The 24,361-nt window shown below is 39.9% G+C and overlaps 1 protein-coding gene across 1 annotated transcript; it reads left to right on the top strand.

Annotated features, from left to right (window-relative positions):
* Positions 1–347: 347 nt before the first annotated feature.
* On the top strand, positions 348–24,361 carry LOC114042593 (cytochrome P450 2C19-like). Its single transcript, XM_027861274.1, has 9 exons — positions 348–717; positions 5,467–5,626; positions 10,724–10,873; positions 13,295–13,455; positions 14,089–14,265; positions 17,164–17,305; positions 18,194–18,381; positions 22,199–22,340; positions 23,826–24,361. The coding sequence occupies exons 1-9, from the start codon at positions 538–540 to the stop codon at positions 24,005–24,007; spliced, it is 1,482 nt and encodes a 493-aa protein (XP_027717075.1). The 5' UTR covers positions 348–537; the 3' UTR covers positions 24,008–24,361.

The following is a 24,361-nucleotide window of genomic DNA, read 5'->3' as shown; positions in this document are numbered from 1 at the left end:
CACAATCCTCTCTTAAGTAAATCTGATTCACTTGCAAATCATGGCATCACTTCCCTGTTGGTGGTGGAGTCTTCAAGATGGAAGGAAAACAACAATGGGTCAATGAAATTTTTTACATTCTAAAAGTGTCCTCAATTTTGGAACAGATTAAGAAACATTTTCTGTCAGTAGAGTGGTAAAGTATTGTGGTATATGCCATAGACTGCCAAAGTCCTAGAATCATTGGTTTTGTTTAATATTTGTTAAAAGTATTGATTGTAAGGGGAGGTAGGGACATATTGGGAAATAACTGTGGCATATAAGGAGCAAAATGAATCAGTAAAACTTAAAACAAGAAATTTAATGGCTCCTGCTCCTTTAAAATATACTACTATAGAACAAGGGTAGGGTTCTCTTTATCTTATTTGAAGGTAAAAAATCCATTGGAAGATTACTCAGGATTTTGAGGAAATATTAGCTGATTGATCTCAGGTTTGCAGTCCTCCCCAGCTTTGGAGAATAAGCCTTCCATTGCATTAGTAGTAAGGAAGAGTTTCAATGGATCCATCTGTGGTCATTGCTCTTGGCTTACTGCTCTGTATCTCATGTCTGCTTCTCATTTCATCATGGAAAAAGGGCTTTGGAAGAGGAAAGCTTCCACCTGGTCCTGTTCCTCTTCCCATTATTGGCAATATACTGCAGTTGGACCTTAAGAACATCCCAGAATCACTTTGCAAGGTAAGTAAGCATCTCTGTCTTCTGTTGGTTTCATTTCTGACTCTAGCAGCAGTCAGTTTGTTTTGGGAGACTATCTTCAAGCAGCATATTCTAATGAGTAGAGCATGTTAGAGTAGGGAGGTAGGTACCTTGTAGGTTTTCCAGACCATATTTTGATTCACTGTAGTGGCCATCAGGGCCCACTGCTTCAGCACTAGCTGGGTGCTATCAATTTTCTGTAGTTTGGATAAAGTCCATTTTACAAGTGCCTTCTGCTGCTATTACCACTCACCTTGGCACTGCAAAGTTCTAGGAGAAATGCCATCAGTCCCACTTAAATTGCTCATTGCCCACCATAGGAAGAAAGAGGGTGTTTAATGTGCTTGATTATTTCTGTTGTCTGAGGAATGAGTAGGTCCTGCAAACAGGTAGGGGCCTCCAGCATTTGTTGGATCAGAGTGGAGAATGATTTCCTTGCACATTCCTTCACAGGAGCACTCAGGCAGCCTCTGTGTGCTGCCCCAGTCCTTGCATATAATCTTAAGTGTGCCTGGCTGAAAGCATGCCTGACCTCAAGAGGAACCAGCAAGTTCTGAATTCAGACTTGTAGATCTTTTTTTTTTATTAATAAATTTAGTTATTTTTAGTTTTCAACTTTTACTTCCAAAAGATTTTGAGTTCCAAATTTTCACCCCATCTCACCCCTCCCCCACCCCAAGATGGCATGCATTCTAAATACCCCTTCCCCTAGTCTGCCTTCCCTTCTATCTCTCCCCCCTTCTCTTATCCCATTCCCCTTCTATTTTCCTGTAGGGCAGGATAGATTTCTGTTTCCCATTCCCTATATTTCTTATTTCCCAGTTGCATGTGAAAACTTTTTTTTTAAACATGTGTTTCTAAAACTTTGGGTTCCAAATTTTCTCCCTTCCTCCCTCCCCACCCACCCTCATTGAAAAGGCAAGCAATTCAATATAAGTTATGCATGTGCAGTTATGCAAAACACTTCCATAATAGACATGCTGTGAAAAACTAACTCTTATTTTCCTTAATCCTATCCTGCCCCTCCATTTATTCTATTCTGTCTTTTGACCCTGTCCCTTCTTCAGAAGTATTTGCTTCTGATTACCCCCTTTCCCAATCTGCCCTCCTCTCTATCATCCCCCTACTCTCTTGTCCCCATCCCCCCTATTTTCCTGTAGGGTAAGACAGATTTCCTTACCCAATTGAGTGTGTATGTTATTCCCTCCTCAAGTCAAATCCTATGAGAATAAGATTCACTAATTCCCTCTCACCTTCCCCTGTTTCCCCTCCACTGTAAGAGCCTTTTCTTTTCTGTTTTTTTTGTGAGATAATTTACCCCGTTCTACCTCTCCCTTTCTCCTTCTCCTAGTATAATCCTCTCTCATCCCTTAATTTTATTCTCCAGATATGACCCCTTCATCTTCAACTCATCCTGTGCCCTCTGTCTATCTATCTATATCTATATATATGTACATATAATTTTTTCCCCTCCAACTACCCTAATACTGACAAAGGTCTCATGAGTTACAAATATCATCTTTCCATGCAGGAATATAAACAATTCAACCTTAATAAGTCTCTTATCATTTCTCTTTCCTGTTTACCTCTTCATGTTCCACTTGAGTCTTGTATTTGAAAGTCAAATTTTCTATTCAGCTCTGGTCTTTTCATCAAGAATGCTTGAAAGTCCTCCATTTCACTGAATGACCATTTTTTCCCCTGAAGGATTATACTCAGTTTTGCTGGGTAGGTGATTCTTGGTTGTAATCCTATCTCCTTTGCCCTCTGGAATATTATATTCCATGCCCTGTGGTCCCTTAATGTAGAAGCAGCTAAATCTTGTGTCATCCTGGTTGTTTTTCCACAATACTTGAATTTCTGGCTGCTTGTAATATTTTCTCCTTGACCTGGGAACTCTGGAATTTGGCTACAATATTCCTAGGAGTTTTCCTTTGGAGATCTCTTTCAGGAGGAGATTGGTGGATTCTTTCAATTTCTATTTTGCCTTCTGGTTCTAAAATATCAGGACAGTTTTCCTTGATAATTTCTTGAAAGATCATGTCTAGGGTCTTTTTTTGATCATGGCTTTCAGATAGTCCAATAATTTTTAAGTTCACTTTCCTGGATCTATTTTCCAGGTCAGTTGTTTTTCCAATGAGATATTTCACATTGTTTTCTAATTTGTCATTCTTCTGGATTTGTTTTACAGTGTCTTGATTTCTCATAAAGTCACTAGCTTCCAATTGCTCTATTCTAATTTTTAAGGAAGTATTTTCTTCAGCAATCTTTTGGACTTTCTTTTCCATTTGCCCAGTTTTGCTTTTTAGGGCATTCTTCTCCTCATTGGCTTTTTGGACCTCTTTTGCCATTGGGTTAGGCTATTTTTTAAGGTGTTATTTTCTTCAGTATTTTTTTGGGTCTCCTTTAGCAAGCTGTTGACTTGTTTTTCATGATTTTCTTGCATCACTCTCATTTCTCTTCCCAGTTTTTCCTCTGCTTCTCTTACCTGCTTCTCAAAATCCCTTTTGAGCTCTTCCAAGGCCTGGGACTGATTCATATTCTTCTTGGAGGTTTTGGATGTAGGAACTTTGACTTTGTTGTCTTCTTCTGGTTGTATGTTTTGATCTTCTTTGTCACCAAAGTAAGATAATATAGTCTAACTCTTTTTGCGCTGCTTACTCATGATCCCAGCCAATTACTTGAGTTTTCAACTCTTTGTTAAGGTAAGAGTCTGCCTCCAATGTGAAGAATGTACTGTCCCAAGCTTCAGGGGATTGTACAGCTGTTTTCAGAGATACTTCTAGGGACCTGTAAATTTTCAGTTCTTCCAAGGTGGTATGATAAGGGGTGAGGTGTTTCCTCTCCACCACCACTACAAGCTCCACCACGCCAGTGCTCCTTCTCCCCCCAGGACCCCCCCTCAGAACTGTGACCCAAATCCAGGCATGGGCACAGCAAGAGAATCCTGCACCAGCAGAGAGATCCCTGCAATTCCCCTCTGATCAGCTACTGGATTCCCCCTCAGTCTGTGGGCCAAAAGCTCAGGAGGCAGCCACCACCCCAGGGACTTGCAGCTGAGACCTAGCTTCTTCTCTCACCGCAGTCACAGACTTTTCCCACTTACCTTCTAAGTTGTCTTTGGCACTCGTGGGTTGAGAAGTCTGGAAATCACCACAGCTGCCCGCGATTCAACCCTCTGAGGCCTGCTCCAGGTTCGCTGCATGCCCACACCGAACTGTGCTCCTCTCATGGCCCGGCGTGATATACCTTTCCGATCAACCCTCCAGGTTGTCTTGAGCTGGAAATTTGTTTCACTCTGTCTTTTTGTGGGTCCTGCTGCTTTAGAATTTGTTTAGAGTCATTTTTTTTTACAGGTATTTGGAGGGGTTTGGGGAGAGCTCAAGCAAGTCATGTCTTTCACTCTGCCATCTTGGCTCCGCCTCCAGACCTGTAGATCTTAAAGCCTTTGAAAGGTAACCTGGTATAGTAGAAGAGGCATTTAACTTCAAATTAGAAAGGCCTGGGTTCAAATCTGGATTCTGACATTTATGAGCATTGTGCCTTGGACAAGTCATGTCGACCTCTCTGGACCTCAGTTTCATAGGTCTGTATGAAGACATTATCAGTAAATGTCCTATCTGCCTCACAGGGTTGTGACAAAAGATTAAGTGAGATTAATATGTGAAAACAAAAATATGTTCTCATTTTGACCTGGTAGATTGTCAAACTGTTATCTTTACCATATCCTTCCCAGATATACTGTGATCTTTGGGCCCTCAATGTCCTCATCTATAAAATTATGATTGGTTTAGAAAAGGAATTCTTAATCTTTTGACCATGAACTCCCAGTGAGCTTGTAGATATATTTCAGAGGTTCTGTGAGCTTGGATGGGAAAAATTACATCTTTATTTTATTCTAATATAGGTGATTTTCTTTGTAATCCTATATATTTTATTCTAAATATATTTTTCAGAGGATTACATAGGCTTCATCAGACTATTAAAAGAGTCTGTGACAATAAAAGGTTTAATAAACTCTGCTTTAAATTTCTCTAAAGTCTGTTCTGGATCTATGCCCATGATCCAATGATACTGATTTGCACGATTTCTATTGGAATGAGGACCCTTATCTGCTCTAGAATTTCACTGACAGCATTGGCCCTATTCCCCAATCCTACTATGCTCAAAGCTTTAGATTAATAATAATAATAATAATAATAAATAGCATTTATATAGTGATTTAAGGGTTGCCAAATATTTTGCAAATATAATCTTATTATTCTCACAACAACCCTTAGAATTAGGCATCATTATACTCATTTTACAGATGAAGAAACTGAGGCAGAGGTCAATTAACTTGCCTAGGGTTGCATAGCTATTAAGTATCTGAAACTGGATTTTGAGTAAGGTCTTCTTGGTTCCAGGACCTATGCTGAATCCACTATGGCACCTAGGTATGAATCATAAGCTCAGCCTCTCAGGAAGGTTAGGGATACAGCACCGAGTCATAAACTATGCCCTATTAGCCAGTCTTCTGGCTTCTAGCCCAAGGCACACAGTGAAATTTTAGTTTTTTGAGCTATCTATGGCTTGGGCTTGGTGCATCATCCTTTCTGTAATAAATGTCAGAAATGTTTTGAAGGAGCTGATCATGGATTGAGAACTTCTCCAATAAGGTCAATAATCCAAGCTGTTTATCACCTGTTTCATTGATGACACTCTCACTACTGCCCACATTTCTTTTCACAGCTAGCCAAAGAATACGGCCCAGTGTTCACTCTGCAATTGGGTGTTGAGCGTGTTATCGTGTTACATGGGTACAAGGCAGTGAAAGAAGCTCTGATTGATCATGGGGACATGTTTGCTGACAGAGGACATGTACCAATTTTGAAAGTCAGCAATGGATTTGGTAAGTTTGTGCTTGAAGCGAGAAGAGAAAGAAAAAAAAAGAAAAGGGAAAAGAATAGCATTCTGAGAAATTGGTGGAAATAGACCCACTTTCAAACCAAAGCCCCTAAAGCAGTGGCAGGTTGGGAAGGATGTAATGAGTCACGTGGAAACCATTTATCTTTTTTCCAGGGTATCAGCTACATAGATTCGTGTTATGTTATAGTCATTTAAAGTAGTAAGAAAGAGACTAAGGGAAAATTATAAAGACAGACAGACAGAGAAAGAGATGCACAGAGATAGAGACAGAGAAAGAAAAAAAGAGAAAGAGAGAGAAAAGGAAAGAAAGAAAGAAAAGGAGAGAGAGAAAAGAATAAGAAAGAGAGAGAAAAGAAGGAAGATAGAGAGAGGGAAAGAAAGGAAGTAAGAAAAGCAGAGAGAAAAAATGGAAGAAAGGAATCAAAGAAAGAAAGTAAGTAAGAAAGAAAGAAAGAGAATGATTGTGGGGTGGAAGAGCCTTGGAGGGAGAAGGACGATCTCCTTCCATCTATCTAGTCTTTACAGTTTGCTGTAATCATTCACCCCTCAGCTGTGACTTTTACCTTCTAAGATCCATTACTCTAGTTCATTTTCCAATTGGTTGGAATTTTCTCCTTTTTGTTCAGAGATCCAGTGGTCAGCAGTCTAGCACCTACAACATTGTCCTCCTACTGGTCAATGACCACAACTTGATGTAGCCCAGGATTCCTAGGATCATGTCTTCTGGTAGTCTGACCAGTGTCTTCTCCATCTTCTCTATGAATATGTCACAAGACACATTGTCAGAGCATTTCTGAAATCTGAGTCTAGTCTGTCAAGGCATTGCCTAGATCTAGCAGTCTCATAATACTGTTAAAAAATAGAAATCAGATTAGGCTAGCAAGACCTAGTCTTGATGAACCCATGCTGACTCTTAGTGACCACCTTTTCTAAATGTTCACTAATCAACCTCTCTTAAGAGTAGTAAGAAAGTGAATAACTGAGACAAGACCCCACACTGTATAGGATAATGAGACGTTTGTCTTGCCATGTATCTCTTATTGTATATAGCAGGAAAGGGTGAGTAGCAGCCAATACATGTACAAAATTAGAAAATTTGCCACAAAATTGGTGAAATGAAACTGGTGCTCAGGGATTTGCTACCTGCCACAGGTAAATCAAAATTACTTCAGTCTGCAAGGATAATGATGATTCAAAATATTGAGCCTTTGGATATCAAGGAAGGCATAGTGTAGCCAATATGGATCAGAATCCACATGAAGGAAACATATCAATACTTTTTGAAATAGTTTTAAAAATTATAATAATCTGGCTACTTCTGGAATAGGTCACCTTGCTTAGCCTACTAGAGCTAAAATAGGATGAAAATCCTTCTCCCATGGCATTCTATAGCCTGCAGCCTGGCAAAAGTTTCTGATAATGTTTTTCATTACCACTCCTGATAACCTGACTAGAAGGCAAACCCATTTCTCTGCTGCAGCAAATGTAGAACACTTGTAATAGGGATATTTGAGGAAATCAAGGTAGGAAATGAATGAATTAATCAACAACAACAAGAGTTAACAAATATGGTACATACTATGTGCCAGGCACTGGGCAAAGTGCTTTATCAATATTATCTCATTTGATCTTTGCAACCACTCCAGTAGGTGGGTGCTACTATTACTCTTCATTTTACAGATGAGGAAACTGAGACAAAAAGAGGTTAAGTGATTAGTTCAGCTAGCAAGTATCTAAGGCTAGATTTGAACTCAGATCTTTTGATTGCAGGCACCGTGTTCTATCCATTGTCCCACCTAGCTGCTTATTAAACAGCAGTTTATCTGAAAAAAAGATCCGGGAAATCTTAATGGACTGCAGGTTTGACATAAAACAGCAGCACAACATGGCAGCCTATGGGGGCTAGGAATGGCCTCCTACAAAAGGTGAGATTTAAGCTGAGTATTAAAGGAGACCAAAGAAGCTTAGAAGAAAGAGAACATTATAAGCCAGGGGGGTAGGGAAAGAGGAAGAAACGAGCTAGTGGGAAAGTACAGAAATGGAAAATGGAGGACTGGCTGCAAGGAACTGGATATAGAGTTTGTAGAAGGGGTAAGATGAAGGAAGACTTGCACCTGTTATGTGCCAGGCACTCGATTATGTATTTGGAGATGCAAAGACAAATGTGAATATAGTCAGTGCCCTCTAGGAGTTTACAATTGGATGAGATGGGGAAGAGACAACACCTACACACACACACACACACACATACACACACATATACATGGGTAGATACACATATATAGTATATATATTTATATAAACATACACATACATATTATACACACACACACACACACACACACACACAATAGATGCAAGGCAAGGACACTAGCAACAATAGAGATCAGCTAAGGCCTGATTCTCCAGGGTGTTACTCGAGCTGAACTGAAGATTCTGGGAGACTGAGACAAGAATGGGGTATAATACCAAGGACAGCCATGTATGAGGAACAGCAAAAAGCCCTGTTCATCATAGTGTGCTTGGAGGGGAATAATCTGCAATAAGATTAAAAGAGTAGTTTGGGGCCATGTTGTGAAAGCCTTTAAAAGTCTACCAGAGGAGTTTATGTATTTGGTTCTGAAAGTAATACAGAAGCAGAGTTTGTTGGGTAGGAGAATGATATGTTCAGCTTATCATTTTAGGAAAATCACTTCTGTTGCTGTCTTTCGTGCTGTAAGAGGACCAAAGTGATATCACTGTATCAGGGTACAATGTGTCTGACTGTGGCTTTGATCAGTCCAGTCACTCTGGTGGCTAGGTGAAGGCTGAATGGGAGGGAGTAGACTGGAGACAGGAATATTGCAATATTCCAGGCAAAATAGTGATGAAAGCATGGACTAGAGTGGTGGATACATGAGTGAAGAGAAGGAAACGGTTGTGAAAGCTGCTCTAGGGGTAGCTAGGTGGTACAGTGGATACAGCACTGGCCCTGGAGTCAGGAGGACCTGAGTTCAATTCTGGCCTCAGACACTTGACACTAGCTGTGTGACCCTAGACAAGTCACTTAACCCAATTGCCTCATTCCCCCCTCCAAAAAAAAAAAAAGAAGCTGATGTAGAGATAGGAATGATTAGGCAACTGGTTAGATGTGAGGGTAAGGGAATAGTTAAGAATCAAAGATCCCACTGAGGCTGCAAACCCGAGTGACTGGAAGGGTGCTGGTTCCCTTGAAAGAAATAGGGAAGGATAGGAGAAGGGGCGGTTTGGGTGAGGAAGGCAGTGAATTCAACGTTGGATGTAATGAGTTTGAGATTTCTGTAGAGAGTAAAGAAGTTGGAGTGTTAAAGGTAGTGTTTATCTTGTTCTTTTCATTTTATTTCATGATCTGAGGTGGAAAGAATCCAGGATTTTGGTCAGGATTCCTGAGTCCTAGGCTTAGTCTAAGACTTAACCATTCCTGACCTCAGGTGAGTTATTTAATCTTTCTCAGATTCTTCATGTATAAAATGAGAGAAGAGGACTGGACAATTTCTAAGTCCCTTGACTACAACAGCCTATGATTCAGTGAAATCAGATAGAGAACGATGGTGAAAGGTTAAATTTTCCCATGCAGCATTTTGCCCTGTCTTTAGCTCTTCATCTGCATTGAAGGAGAGTTGCTTTTCTTCCTTCCTTTTTTTCTTCTCTTTTTTTTGAGGGTATTCTAAGGCAGAACAGGAGCTTCTTAAGCAGTAGAGTTAGTTTTGTTATGAGATCAAGGGTATGTGCTAGTGAATGCAATTTGTGAGATTGACATCAATGAAAGAGAGAGCAGAAGCACTTTGCTGGGTATCTAAACTTTGCAACAGATCCTATGAGGCCTCATGGTGTTAGCTTCTATTTTTTCAGAGAGATATTTAATGAAACCAACATGAATTAAAATACATCCTAAGGAATACCAGTCACTTTGTCTCCTAAAGTTCCCTTAGGAAGGATCTTGAAGCAGAGGATGAAGAATTTGATCCCGATAAATAAGATTACAGATGAAAGTATAGTTCTTGATGTAAGGGTAGTTAGGTGAAGTCTTCATCCTATGTCTGGAATCAGAGGGTGGTATCTGAAGGTAGGAAGGTGTGATATATTCAGGGAAAGAAGGATATGCCATGTTAAGCTTTACTTATGTGTGTATGTGTGTATCATGTGTGTATCATAAAGGTATGTGTACACCTTTCCCATTGCTCAAATTAACTACAGTTCTTTGTATAATTGTTATATTTTGTTTTGACTCAACAATCATTTCCCCATAAACAATAATCCTATGTAGGATTGTTTCAGACTTAAGGGAAAAAAAGAAAGCTAAGGAAAGCCACATGATATAGGGATTACTACTGAGTTTATGTAACTTTCTATTCTTATTGAGTATACCTCTTATTGTTTCTTCATTTCAGTTGTGTCTGACTCTCTGTGACCCAATGTGGGGTTTTCTTGGCAAAGATACTGGAGTGGTTTGCCATTTTCTTCTCCAGATCATTTTACAGATGAGGAATTGAGACAAACAGGGTTAAGTGACTTGCCCAGTGTTACATAAATAGTAAGTGTCTGAGGCTGGATTTGAACTCATGAAGATGAATCTTCCTGACTTCAGGTCTGGTACTCTTTCCACTGCACCACCTAGTAACCCACAAAAAGGCAAGAAACAGATATTTTCACTCTTTGGTCCCTGGGTGAAGTAGGAAGACTAGGACTTCAAGACGTCATAATCCTTTAAGTTCCTTGTCTAAAAATATGGAGAGATATAAACTAACGTACCCTATAACCATTCAGTTTCTCAGAAATATGTCTTTATCCTGGCATCCCTCTTTGTGGCCACTTCATTACCAGGAGGGGGATGTGGGTGTAGGGCCAGCTGATGTATTTATGACTGTGATGAAGGAAAATGATGTGTGGGATGGGACAGGAAACAGTATTGATAGAGGAGAAAGTACACTGACACCCCCCCCCAATATCTTCTCCTGAAATAAGGGGTGTGGGTCAAGGTCCTTTGGGCATGGACTTTTTGTCATGTGCTGTATGGAACCTTGGTATCTAAGGTTTCTCTTCCTCCTGCTCCCCTTTCTAGGAATTGGTATAAGCAATGGAGAGAGATGGAAGCATCTCCGCCGATTTTGCCTCATGACCCTGAGGAATTTTGGGATGGGGAAGAGGAGCATGGAAGAACTAATCCAAGAAGAGGCGAAGTATCTTGTGGAGGAGTTAAAGAAAACAGAAGGTTGGTGTTTCTTTACTTTGTTACCGTGGACCTTGGAAATATCCTTCCTATCCCTATGCAGACTCAGGTTGGTCCAAGGAATTTACTGTCCTGTCTGAAACCAACATGTTTGCACATTTGGGCCCATCCTGGAAACATGCCCATGACGGCGTGGTCATTCCTAGAAGCCCTGAAGAGTTTAAGCGAGGCAAGAGAAGAGATGAGAGGCAGTGCAGGTCTGCTAATGAGTTCATGCTAATCTTGTGAGGAGGCAACATGGTGAGGAACATTTAGGGAGATGTCTTTATATGTTTTTATTCCTGTTCGTATGCAGCATAGCTCACAAGAATCTAGCAGCACTGGTTCTGTTACCGTTAACAATTCCTGGGGGAGAAGGTATTGATTTAGGATCATTTGGGGGAGTCCAGGGATTTTCTTGATATTTTGCTGACTAGCAGAAGGAGTTGAAGTAGACCGAGAACATTGCTAGGAAGTCAATGAGCTGACTCAGCAGCATCTCTTAGAAGCTCTTTCCCTTCATGCTTCCTCCTCCTCCACCATCTAAGCTATCTAGCACAGGGGTTGTCATCCTTCTATGAAATCTGAAAGTTAGGGGGGCACAGGGCACTGCAGGAGGGTATGAATGGAGATGCTGATAACATAAATTCAATGGGATAACTACTTTTTAAACCATAAAAGGCAACCCCTATGTGTACTTTGTGTGTGTTGAGTGTCAGGAACTGGGCAGTAGTAGGGTACTAACAGATGTTGGTCATAATTAGCTGTATGTGCTCTCCTACTCCAGAATATTCCACCAGGAATAATATAGGAATACACTGAGAACAGCATCACTCCACCACATTGGAATCTGGGACTTTTGCCACTCCCCTGTGATGTTGTCTCCCCCATTATAATGTAAGCTTTCTAAGAGCAGGGGCTGTTTCACTTTTGTCTGTGTACCCCTGGTGCTTATCACAGAGCCTTGTAAGAGCTTAGTGACTGCTGGTGGATTGGCTGATTGATACTCTCTTCTCCCTCGCCTCTATCATATCTCCACTGGTTCTTCTTCGTGCCTGATTTTTGCTTCTCTATATCCTTTTGCTGGATCACTATCCACCTTCAGTCCCCTAAGTGTGAATATCTCCAAGACTCTGTCCTTGGGCCTCTTTAATATAACTACCATCTTGACCGCCCTCTGACCCTGATGGAGACAGCCCAGGACCTCCAAACCCAAGAGTCTGGGGAACAGCAGTACTTTCACTCCAGTGACCACTGCCTCTACCTTGTGGAGAAGGGACCCATCTTTCTCATTACTACTAGCAACTGCTTCCACAGATGCTCAGTCATATATATTGAAAAAATATTAACAAAATGAATGCAAAGTAGTTTGGGGAGGGGGAACACCTGAATGATTCAGGCTGGTGAAACCACTTCCAACTGGATGATCATTGCCCCTCTGACCCTGATGGAGAGCCCAGGCCCTTGAGCCCAAGATTTTGGGAATAACAGTGTCCTCCCCTCCTCCCAAATCACTTCTTGGTCAGTCTCCACAATCCTCATAGAGAGGAGAAATCAGTTGGGAGAAGGGACCCACCTTTCTCATTACCACTAACAACAACTGATGACTAGCTACCACCAATAGGTAGATAAGTACAAGGGCCTCAAGGGTGGCAGCAATCTCTAGACCACTGGTTTTAGTCCAGCTATCACAGCTCTTATCTGGGAAACCATTCCTGTGGAGAAGGTGCTCGCCATCACCACTGATTGCCAGTCAATTGCTATTCATAAGGCAGATGGGCCAGTCTGGCTATAGCAGTGGGGCACCCTGAGGTAAAGACAAGAGGCAATGTATGCCTGTCAAGGAAACCTAGCATCACCACCTTGATATCAACAGTCCTTAGACAGTCCAGAACCCTGAACCTAAGAGCATTTGGAATAACAAGACTTCCAGCTCAGTGCCTGCAACTCCCATCCCGGGATTACTTACTGAAATAAAATGAAGTATAATTTAAAGATAGACATGAAGAAGTCTGAAAGCAAAAGCTGGTTAGGGTGAGGTGATGAATAGGGATTTAGAAATGAGAAGTGATGTGGTTTGGTAGCAAGAGCATTGTATTTGGGGCCAGGAGAGAATTTGGGTTGAATTTCATTTCTTGATCCTTCCTAATTGTGGAATAAATCAGCTAATTTTTTTAGTCTCAGCAACCTCATCTATAAAATGAGACTTATCCTATTTGCACTTAGGATTCTTATGTGGATCAAACCAGATGCTTCATAAAGGGTGGTTTATTTTTCACCAGGTTGTACCAAATAAATATCAGCTGGAATACAAACTAGATAGGAAATGAGGACAGTCAGGTCGTACCTAAAGGCAGACAAACCTTCCTTTTGATCACAACTGCAGTATTAAAGTCTTTCTCTCTCTCTCTCTTTCTCCTTTAGGATTACCATGTGACCCTACCTTCATCCTTGGGTGTGCTCCTTGCAATGTAATCTGCTCTTTCATTTTCCAGAAACATTTTGAATATAAAGACCAGAAATTTCTTTATTTAATGAAGCTTTTAGTTGAGAACATCAAGATCTTAAGTTCCCAGTGGATTCAGGTGAGGCCGGTGTCCTCTCCTTTTGGAGCTCAGTATATATATTTTCTATAACTCAAAGAAACTATTGCAAGGAGCTAGGTAGAGTTCATCACGCATTCCTTTGGAATGTACAACAGTGTCACACTGGGTTCCGTTCCCATCTTCTTATTCATTGACAGGGAATAAAGACAGAGAAGGTCACCCCTATGTGTTCTGATTTGAGGGACATTATAAGGCCCCTCCCTGGAGTAGTTCACCCACTGATCACAAAGACAGAATGTTAAAATTCTTGTTACTAGAGACAAGCTGACTTTTCCCTCAAGCGCCTGAATTTGGATCAGGTTAGCAAATGAGTTAGCTGTCCCAATGGAAGATTGCAAGCAGAGCTCTTAGAAGACTTCATAATGAAAAAGGAAGAGAACTTTTCTGTAGGAAGTAAGAATTGAGAGTGAAGGCCAAGGTAGTTTCAGGCAACCAAGGAGGAGAATACTGATTTTTCGGGGGTTTGTATAGGAAATGATGAGGAAAGTCACTTTTTCACAAAAGGCATTTGTCCCACCCTTATTCAGCCCTCTTCTCAACATGATCCAAGTGCTAGAGTAGAGAAGGACTTTCTTTTTCTAATAAAGTATGATATAAAATTCTTCTTTTTAGGTCTACAATTCTTTTCCATCTCTAGTGCATTATCTCCCTGGATCTCACCACAAAGCAATTAAAAATTTTGATTTTCTACATGAATTTATTTTGGAAGAAGTGAAGGAACACCAAAGGACACTGGACCCCAGCAATCCTCGGGACTTCATTGACTGTTTCCTGATGAAAATGGAACAGGTAGAGTGTGAGCAGTAGGTCTGAATCTCAGTTCTTATAGTTGAAATGTCTTGTGTATTAGAGGCTGACACTCACATTCACAAACATAGAGCAGTAAGTAATCATATATTAGTTGAAGTGTGCTCAGAGCACACTATGGGGCAAACAGAAGAATGAGAAGATAGGGTCCTATCCCTAATGGAATCTCTAACCCAACAGACAGAAGGAAACACATGTAAGGACAAGAGAATAATTAATCAGGGATGTGTAAGGAAAGCCAAAATGGATTATAAATTGAAGATTTAAATGATGAAGGAATTTGGAATTAGTAAGAAATATATTTGGGGAGGGTTAACATAAAACTTCCTTGTGGAAGGGTTAGGTTTTTATCTGGGTGTTGAAGAAGGTCCTAGAGTTAGGCAGTGAAGACTGGGTAGGACAATTCAAGACTCTATGAAGACAGCAGGGTATAGGGAACTTTAATCTGAGCAGCCAGATTGGAATGGAGGGGCTGCTGTGGTAAGTACTTGGGGGAAGGATGGTGGATTTTGCAGTCAAGATGATGGAGTTAGAGGATCCTCACTTTCCATCCCATCCACAAACAACAAAGAGCAAAACCAAAGGGAAGAAAAACTGTTAAAAAGTTACATAAAGAAAAAAAAAATCAACCAAGTTAGGAACAAAACTAGAACAAAGCAATATGCTAATGCAATTCATATGGAGTAAATGGAGCCCTGAAACATGGAAGAAAGTAAAAGATATGCTGATGGACATCCCGAAATAGATTAATGACCCTCTTACAGCAAGGAAGGGTAATCTGAAGTTACTACTTAAGGTTTTCTTACCAGACCAACCAGAAAACACATTAATTCAAAGCAAAACACATTTAATTTAGCAATGTGGCAGCACAACTGACCAGGAAAATCCTTCCTTCGTCAACCTATGCACATAAGGGTATATTCTCCCACAGATTCCTACCCCATTGGTGGATGAGGAAATTTTGGAGAGGGCAAATACGTGGACCAGAGCAAGAGATTTTTAGAAGTATTATGTACAGTAGTCTCTTGTAATGCTCTCTGTTTCCTGTGTTAAAATCTTAATAATGCCATATCCTTCTTTCCCTCTCATCACCCATATGGTTGTATGGAGTAGACCATAGTTGACTTGAACTTGAATTATGTCCTCTACCACCTGCCTGGTATTCCTATGTTTTTTTACCTTTATTATCTTTAGTCCATTGGGTATTTGTTATATATTCAGTTTCTGATCTCAGTGGTGACTTTTCCTCAATACCAACATCTCATGGTCAAGGGCAATGCATTTAGCATCTCAATTTCCTCATTAATAAGGTGACAATAATACTGGCTGCCTACATCACAGTATTTTGATGAGGATAAAATGGGAAAATACACATGGATACTTTTTGTAATAATTGATATACATATGTAAGTTGATAGTTGATAAATTTTTTCCTTCCTTATTTGCTAAACTAGTAAATGCTGTTTATCTCACTAAACTCATACAGAGGAACAGGATTTATTAGCTTAGTAAATCAGGAGGAAAATACAATAGCTTACATTTACCCAGGGCTTATTTATTTGTTGCTTAGTCATTTCAGTTGAATCCAACTCTTCATGACTCCATTTTGGATTTTCTTGGCAAAGATACTGGAGTGGTTTTCCATTTCCTTCTCTACTTCATTGTACAGAAGAGGAAACTGAGGCAAACAGGGTTAAGTGACTTATCCAGGGTCACACAGCCAGTAAGTGTCTGAGGCCAGATTTAAATGCAGGAAGATGAGTCTTCCTGACTCTAGGTCCAGCGCTCAACCCACTGCACCACCTAGCGGCTTGTGTATATCCACAGATATGATTGATATATACTATATAGGTATAGATATCTTGCAAGATATTATGATACAGTATAGTTATATCAAACATGAATAGAAATGGATCCTCGAAGACCCCACATTAACTTAGAAAATCCACAAATTAACATTCTTTATGTTGTATTATATCTTTATTTATGTTACTAAACATTTCCCAATAACTTTTTAATCTGGTTTCAGTCACACAAAGTTCTGTTGGTTGCTTGTGGTCTGAGGGCTGAGTTTGACCCCCCTGATGTAGTAGATAAAAGAGCTGGCCTCAGAACCAGGCAAAACTGAGTTCAAGTCCCCTCTCTGACACAAAATGTCTATGTGATCCTGGGCAAGTCACTTAACCCTAGAGAGCCCTTGGGCTAGGCACCTCTCTTGTGACTTTAAGTTTTTCTGAGAAAAGTGCAGATTTGTTTTGGTAGACAGAAGATTTTCACCTGGAAATTTCCCTGTGCCAATGAAATTGCAGGTTGTCTCTCTCTGTCTCTCTCTGTCTGTCTGTCTCTCTGTCTTTCTCTCCTTTTCTCTCTCTCTGTGTCTTGCTTCTCTCTGTGTCTCTCTCATATGTAATGTCTGCAAGGGCCAAACTGCCTTGATAATTGCCAGCTTCTTGTTCCGCTTTGGATTGTGCTGCTCAAACTTATTTATTGGATCATAGATTTAGAACTGCAAGAGATCTTGGAGGTCATTGAATCCCACCCGCTCATTTTACAATTGAGCAAACTAAAACATAAAAAGGTTAAATGCCTTGCCCAAGTTCAAGATCAGAGCTGGTGGTGGGTTGGGGGCAGCTCAGTGGCACAGTAAATAGAGCACTGGCCTTAAGTCAGGACGATCTGAGTTCAAATATAGCCTCAGACACTTACTAGCTGTGTTAACTTGGCCAAGTCACTTAACCCTGATTGCTTCACCACAAAAATTAAAAAAAAAATCAGAACTGAGATTTAAACCAAGGTCCTCTGCTTCCAAATTCGTTATGCTTTCCCTCGTGCCCTGCTGCCTCCCTTACTTTTCAATTAATCATCCCAAATTATTCCTAGGAAAAGCAACAACCACAGTTTGCATTTACCATTGAAAACTTGGTCCACACGGTAGCTGATCTATTTATAGCAGGAACAGAGACAACCAGCACCACCCTGAGATATGGACTCCTGATTCTCCTGAAACATCCTGAGATAACAGGTGGGATTACAGGCTGAAAATATACATCCATAATTTGGTCCATATAAGAGGGGTTCGTGGTCCTTTTGAGACTTTCCTTGGAAACTTTTCTGTTGTCATTTTAATATATTTACGTATTACACATTCAAGTTTACTTATTCCTCCTCCACTACTGCCTCCACTTTGCTTAATTAGTTGGTATGTAACTGTGAGTTATTATTAGAGATAAGTATATAATATATAATTATATGTAATATATAATAATATAACATATGATTATATATTATATATATTTACATATATATGTATATATACAGAGAGAGAGAGAGAGGGAGAGAGAGAGAGAGAGAGAGAGAGAGAGAGAGAAAGAGAGAGATAGTGATAAGGATGGAGACTGTAGCCCAGTGACAGAACTGGCAGGAACTGAATGGTTGAGAAGCACTGGTTCCTGATAGCTTATTTACCATGCCTGACCATAGGAGGAGCTGGTGCATCTGGAATCCTATCACTCATATAGTTACTCAGGGAACTATCTTGGGCCTGTGGTCGGTCACGTTGAGTTCTGGAACAGGTCCAGACTGAGACTCCTCCTCATTTCCTTAACCAAATGCTGCTTGGCTTGTAATTTTTAAAGGACAACTTGAGCCTGACTGAGGGCATGGGGCAAAGGTGCCTCCAGGGATTCTCAGCTGACTTAAGACACTAAAATGGAATTTTCAGTCACCTATCTGTCTTTCTGTCTATCTGTCTGTCTATCTGTTTATCTATCTATCTATCTACCTATCTACCATAATGTTAGATTCAAGTGCATTATTTATCATTGTGACTCTTGTGGAAAAATCAGAGAAAATATGGGAAGGCAGTTTTTATTCCTACTTTTAAGATCATTTTTCATTTGTATTGTGACAGGAAAACTTCATGAAGAAATTGATCGTGTGATTGGCCGAAATCGAAGTCCCTGCATGGAGGACAGAAACAAGATGCCTTATACCAATGCTGTGGTACACGAGATACAGCGGTACATTGACCTTGCTCCAACCAACCTGCCCCATGCAGCGTCAGAAGATGTTCAGTTTAGACAATATCTTCTCCCCAAGGTCAGAAGTGTTTCTCACTGTAACATGAGATTTTATTCTCTCTCCTCACTCAATGATAGAATCTTAGAGTTAGAAGGAACCTCAGGCCAACCCACATCCCTGAGAAGTGGTCACAGAATTTCAGAATTTGAAGGGATTTCAGTGGTCATATTGTTTGTTCCCAATCTAAAAAAGAATTCCATCTACAACGTGCTCACCTTGTGGTCATTCAGTCTTTGCCTCTACAGTCTTTCAATGAGGTGGACCTGCTTTTTGCTGTGGCATTCTATTCTAATCTTGGACAGCCCTAATTTGAGGGAATTTTTTTTCTTGCATTAACCCTAAGTTTGTTACTTTGTAACTTTAATCTATTGCTCTTCATTTTGTCCCCTGGAACAAAATAGAACAAAGTTATTCTCTTTTTCTAGTAAAAGTACACAAAACACTTCAAATCAGCTATTAGGTCTCCTGTTCTGTTATGTCTTCTGTTCTCTTGCCTAAATCTCCCCCTTTCCTTCTACCCATCCTCACATGGCTTGGACTTGTTATTCTTACCATCCTGGTTGCCCTCCCTTGAGTCGCCTCCAGCTTTTCAATGTCCTCCTAAAATATGACTCCTAGAAGGAATACAATCCTCATTTGTGAGCTGAGGTAATCAGAGTACAGCGGTGCCTACTTCCAAGCTGCCTTTGAACATTCAATAATTACCCTTTGTATATGGTCAGTCAATTTGTTTTAAATCCAGCTAATTATATAATTGTCTAAACTGTATATTTCCATCATTTTCAGAGGAAGAGCATGAAAATCTTTATCAAATGCTTTGCTAAAATCTAAGGAAACACTATGTAAGACATTCTCCTGATCTAGCAGTTTATTATCACCCTCAAAAAAACAAAATTAGGATGATTCCACTCCAAATCTTTGTGAGTACTACCTCCTTATCTAGAGTCATTTCCTCATTCCTTCCTTATCTCTTTAGATTTCTGTAGAAATATATTCTAGACTCTGAGTGCAAATTGAAGTGTGCTCTCTTCAGTCTGTTTTTCTTGCACAGGTGTCTAGGTGCTCCCTTATTTTCTCCTTACTTCTCTGGTGTATTCAGTCTCTATTAACCATATTTATTTATTCTATCCATTTCATTTGAAAATTCATTCTCTTGGTAGAAAAAAAAGTAAAGACCCGAAGGAAAAGAAAAATTGAGAAGTTCTGTATCTTCTCTTGTCACTTGTCATCCTCATCATATAAACCTCTGAGTTGTGGGGTTGTCTTTTCTTTAATCCTCCTCTTTTCCACAATATAATTTTTCAAAACCCCTTCTTTTTACCCTTTGTTAGCCTCACCAGTCTCTGTTCATTCTGGGCTTTATCACTTCTGTCATCCTTATGGAACTGTGACATGCTTCTTTTACTCATCCTTGTCTTTGAAAAATCTAAGTTGGTTGTTGAATTCCCTGAAATAATAACAACAACTATTTTTTATAAAGTTCTTTGAGATTTGATTTGCATAGATGATCTTATTGAATCTTTACAACAATTCTTTGGGAAGAGATCTTATTATTATCCCCATTTTACAGGTGAGGAAACTAAGTCTTAGAGAGAGCACCTGGCTCTTCTAGGGTCATGCAGCTAGTAAGTGTGTGTCAGGATTTGTACTAAGATTTTCCTGACTTTAGGTCTACAGTCTCTCCACTGCACTACCTGGCTACCTTATCCACATTGGTATCTTTAGAGAATGTTCCTTTATCTTTCATTGTCAGAATTGTTTTCCTTTGTGTTTTCACAAACCAACTCTTACCTTTCTTGGTGATAATAAGGTTGAAGCTTTGTGAAGCAGTGACGAATGTCATGTCTTTTTATCCTCATAACAACCCTGACATGTAGGCACTGTTATTCTCACTTTACACATGAGGGAACTGAGTCTGAGAGAAGGTAAGTGATTTGGCCAGGGTCAAACAGCAAGTGAGTATTTGGGGTTGGAACAGGTCTGTCTGACTTTATCCATCGGGCCACTTAGTTGCCTTTGTTATAAACTCTAAGATGGACTGGTCACTTTCCCAAATATTCCCATCCATAGGTGTGCACAGAAAGTGTGCCAAGTGTGGTAGCATATTCTTCAACAGAGCATGATCCCTTCAGAGGAAGACTGTTGTGCCACAGGGGTTCTACAGATCCTTATTCACATCTCTGTTATTCAAGTTTCTCTCATATGGTGAGAATTGGATCAATAAAATAAATTTCCTGTTTTTGGTTCCACTATAATGGCAGGATGAAATTATCCTTAAGAAAAGTCAAGGAATGATGACCTGCCCTGTTTTTGACAGAAAGGAAACCCAAGGATCCAAATGAATAATTGAAGTTTTCCATTACTGCTACACCATGTGTAACCACCAGGGTTTATAATATCTCTTCTGTATTCCTTGCCTATTTCTTCTTTCTCTCCATGTGATCTGTTGAATACTTTCATCACAATGTCACTCTTGATGTTGTCTCCATTTCTCTTTACCTAGGTGCTTCTCATCACTCTTCTTTCCTCTGCTTCCTGAATAGCCTCACATGAGTGTATCTTCTTAATATCTACTACCCCACCCTCTTTTTCCCATCCTGTTTCTTTTGAATAAGATATATTCTTTCCAGAACTTCAGTCTTGTTGGGCATCTCATCCTACCAAGTCCTACTCATAACTTTGAGGTCAAATTTGTTTCCTTGTCTTAAAATCTGCGGTCCACCTTTTTTTTTTTTACCCACACTTTAAGCATTAAAAAACTCTTTTGATTATATTTGTAACACATCAAAATAATAATCTTCCCAGTCTTTGCTAGGTGCATCATTCCATTCCTGGCCAGGAGTCTGTCATGCCTATATTTTAATGAATATATGGTCCAGAAATCCAAATCTCGTTCTGAAACACACTCTTAGAAGATGTCCACTTCTGAAATCTGCCTTTCCTTTCTGCTTCTTTTGCATCCAAATACAGCCATAATGAATACACCACCTGTGCTCTTAACGTTTTTAGGTGGTTTTTTTTGTCCTGAATGTCAAAACCTTTGGAAATGCTTCCATGTTCATTATAGAAGTATTATTTTTGCCCCTGTGAATCATCAGAAGTGGTTAGTATTCATCCCCTTTGACAGGTCTTGGAAGGTTCTCCATTATGTCTTTGATATGTGCTATGAGAATATGGCAGACCTGTCTATTGTTGTCATTGTCAGCAAACAACTGTTTCAGAGTCCTTCTATAGGGAGTCCCTTCTATAGGGAGTCTTCTCTTATTCATGGATATCTTACCAAATAATACCCATGAACCTACTTTACCTTTCTTGAGAGTACAAGCAAGTGCTTCTTACCCAGAGCATCCAATTTCTTCATCTTCAAGAAGAGCTCCCAATTTGTTTATCAGTTCTTGCCTCATTCTTCTGTGTGACATTCTTCTATTCTTCAATATCCTGCCAGAGGTCAGAATTCATTTCTACCTCTTCAGATCATCTGGCATCTGCTTGAAATTAGTGTGCTTATTATTTACTCAGGCAATATTTTCCTTCTTTGATAGATCTAATGGTCAAAAGTTATTTTATTAACTTTTGACCTGGAATCTGCCTCATTGTGTCCTTTAATCATTGGTGCTGGTTCTGCCCCTCAAAGTGTTAAAATTTGGTTTCATCTCTCCCAATAGTATTACAGGTTTTTTAATTTACTATCAGCACAGGCATTTAAAAAAATGTTGGCTCTTTTCATACTTCAGTATGAGGGGTTTTAACTAGATGATAATTCTAAGATCTTTTGCAGTTGTGACATTCTATGGTTCTTATTTTCTAATTATTTGTTTGTATCTGCTTATTTCAGGGTACCACCATAGTACCAGTATTGTCTTCTGTTCTGTATGATGATGAAGAGTTCCCCAATCCAGACCAGTTTGACCCAGGTCACTTCCTAGATGAAAGTGGCAACTTCAAGAAGAGCGACTATTTCATGCCTTTTTCAGCAGGTAAGACATTCATCTAAATATGTGCACCAAAGATGGGTTGATAACTTGAGGACCTGTGTTTTGATCCAGCTTTGCTACTTATTACCTGTGTGACGTTGGTCAAATTATTTCATTTCTCTGGACTTCAGTTTACTGATACGCCAAAAGATTGAGTTGGATTAGGTGACCATTATGGTCCTATCAAGTTCTAAAACCAGAAAGTAGCATGGAGACATAGTACATCATTCTTTTTTTTCTTTTTAGTGAGGTAATCGGGATTAAGTGACTTGACCAGGGTCACAGAGCTAGTAAGTGTCAAGTGTTTGAGGTGAGGCTGGATTTGAGCTCAGGTCCTCCTGACTCTAAGGCCAGAGCTCTATCGACTGCGCCACCTAGCTGCCCCTTATAGTAAATCATTCTTCTAATTCTCTTTAGGTCATGATTCATCAACTAAATCAGTTGGGTTTTAGGGTAGTTTTCTGAGCTTATTCCAAAAAAGAGATAGAACTGAGATAGTGGCCACTCTGTTCTGCATCTAGATCCACAACTAAAGTCTCCTTCACCCCTCAGGTTAAAAACTATCCTCCCACTCAACCTCAACTACTTCTCAGATAATCTCTTCCAGGATTTGATGTTAGCAGGGTACAATCTTGTACTTTATCAAGCAAAGAAAGGGGATTAGGTAATGCTAAAGGTCATTACTCAGGTACCATTATGGCTAACATCATCAAAGGTGTAATCTTAGAATTTATGATTTTATAGAAATGTGACTCTTGACTAAGACACGTGAATATGGAACTCCCTTTCCTAGTTATGTACATTTTAATAGGGATCAACTGGTACAAAATTAAATAGATGATGGTCTGACTTGTCCTTTCCCCTTCAATTCTTAGGGGAACCTATTCGTTTTCAGATAATGGTGGTGATAGCCAAATCTGGTTTTGGTAGACATGAATATTGTCAGACAGTTAACTCTCCCCGACATTGTGGTCTTCAACTCCATGCCCTGTTCAATTGGTTCTAATACTTGGGTTAGGGCTAGGAATGAGTAGTTAAGACAAGGGGCTGGATGGCCATGAAGTTGTAGGGTAGACTCCAGAGGTGTTTGCTGTCCAGAATGGTGACAAGAGTTTCCCAAAGGGAGCTTTGATCATTCTTCTGTCACCTTTCCTCAGTGCAATCTCTCTGGGTAGACATAAGCTTAGTTCTTGAGACTATAAATGAGTGATTGTTTTCTCCCTAAAGTGATGACTCCTTTGTTCTGAATATAAATCCCAGGACTTGCTCTGGTTCAGGGGGATTGACTTAGAGTATGCAGGAAGGGTCTTCCTCTCTGTTGAGGGGGAACTGGGTTTTCAAAGGAGTCAAGGACCAGAGAGGAAAGGAATGTATACAGTCTTTAATCTAATGCCCCTGGGTGTTAGTGGGCCACCTATAAGTCTGAAAAAGTGGTCTAAATGAGTTAGAAGTCTACGAATATCTAATCCTAGTATTTGTCTCTTTCAGGAAAACGGATATGTGCTGGTGAGGGCCTGGCTCGAATGGAATTATTTTTGTTTTTTACTACCATCTTACAGAATTTTACCTTGAAATCTCCTATTGACCCAAAAGATATTGACACCACCCCAACTGCCAGTGGGTTAGCCAAACTGCCCCCCTCCTTTGAGCTCTATTTTCTACCTTCCTAAAGCATGTGAAGGACCATCCATAGTTCTAAGTACTCTACAGTTTCCTCATGTGCCATGGACAAGCTGTATTTATTCCATTGCCTGACAATGAAAGCCCTCTATGATCTCAGTCCAATATACCTTTCTAGAATAATCTAATACTCTCTTTGACTTTTACCAAAACCATTCCTTAGTTTTCCCCAATTCCATGTTCCCCAGAAATTCCCTGTTCCTATAATATTTCTTCTCTTCAACTGCACTAATTGTAATCCTCCCCACACTTCACATCACAATTTAGATGCCATATCCCTGTGAACTCTTTAGCACTTATAATCTGTAATTCACAATGTAAGACTGAATTATATACCCATCTTA

Source organism: Vombatus ursinus, unplaced genomic scaffold (assembly GCF_900497805.2).
Source record: "Vombatus ursinus unplaced genomic scaffold, bare-nosed wombat genome assembly UNPS02014620.1, whole genome shotgun sequence".
Lineage (NCBI taxonomy): Eukaryota > Metazoa > Chordata > Mammalia > Diprotodontia > Vombatidae > Vombatus > Vombatus ursinus.
This window is presented reverse-complemented; position numbering and strand designations above follow the sequence as displayed.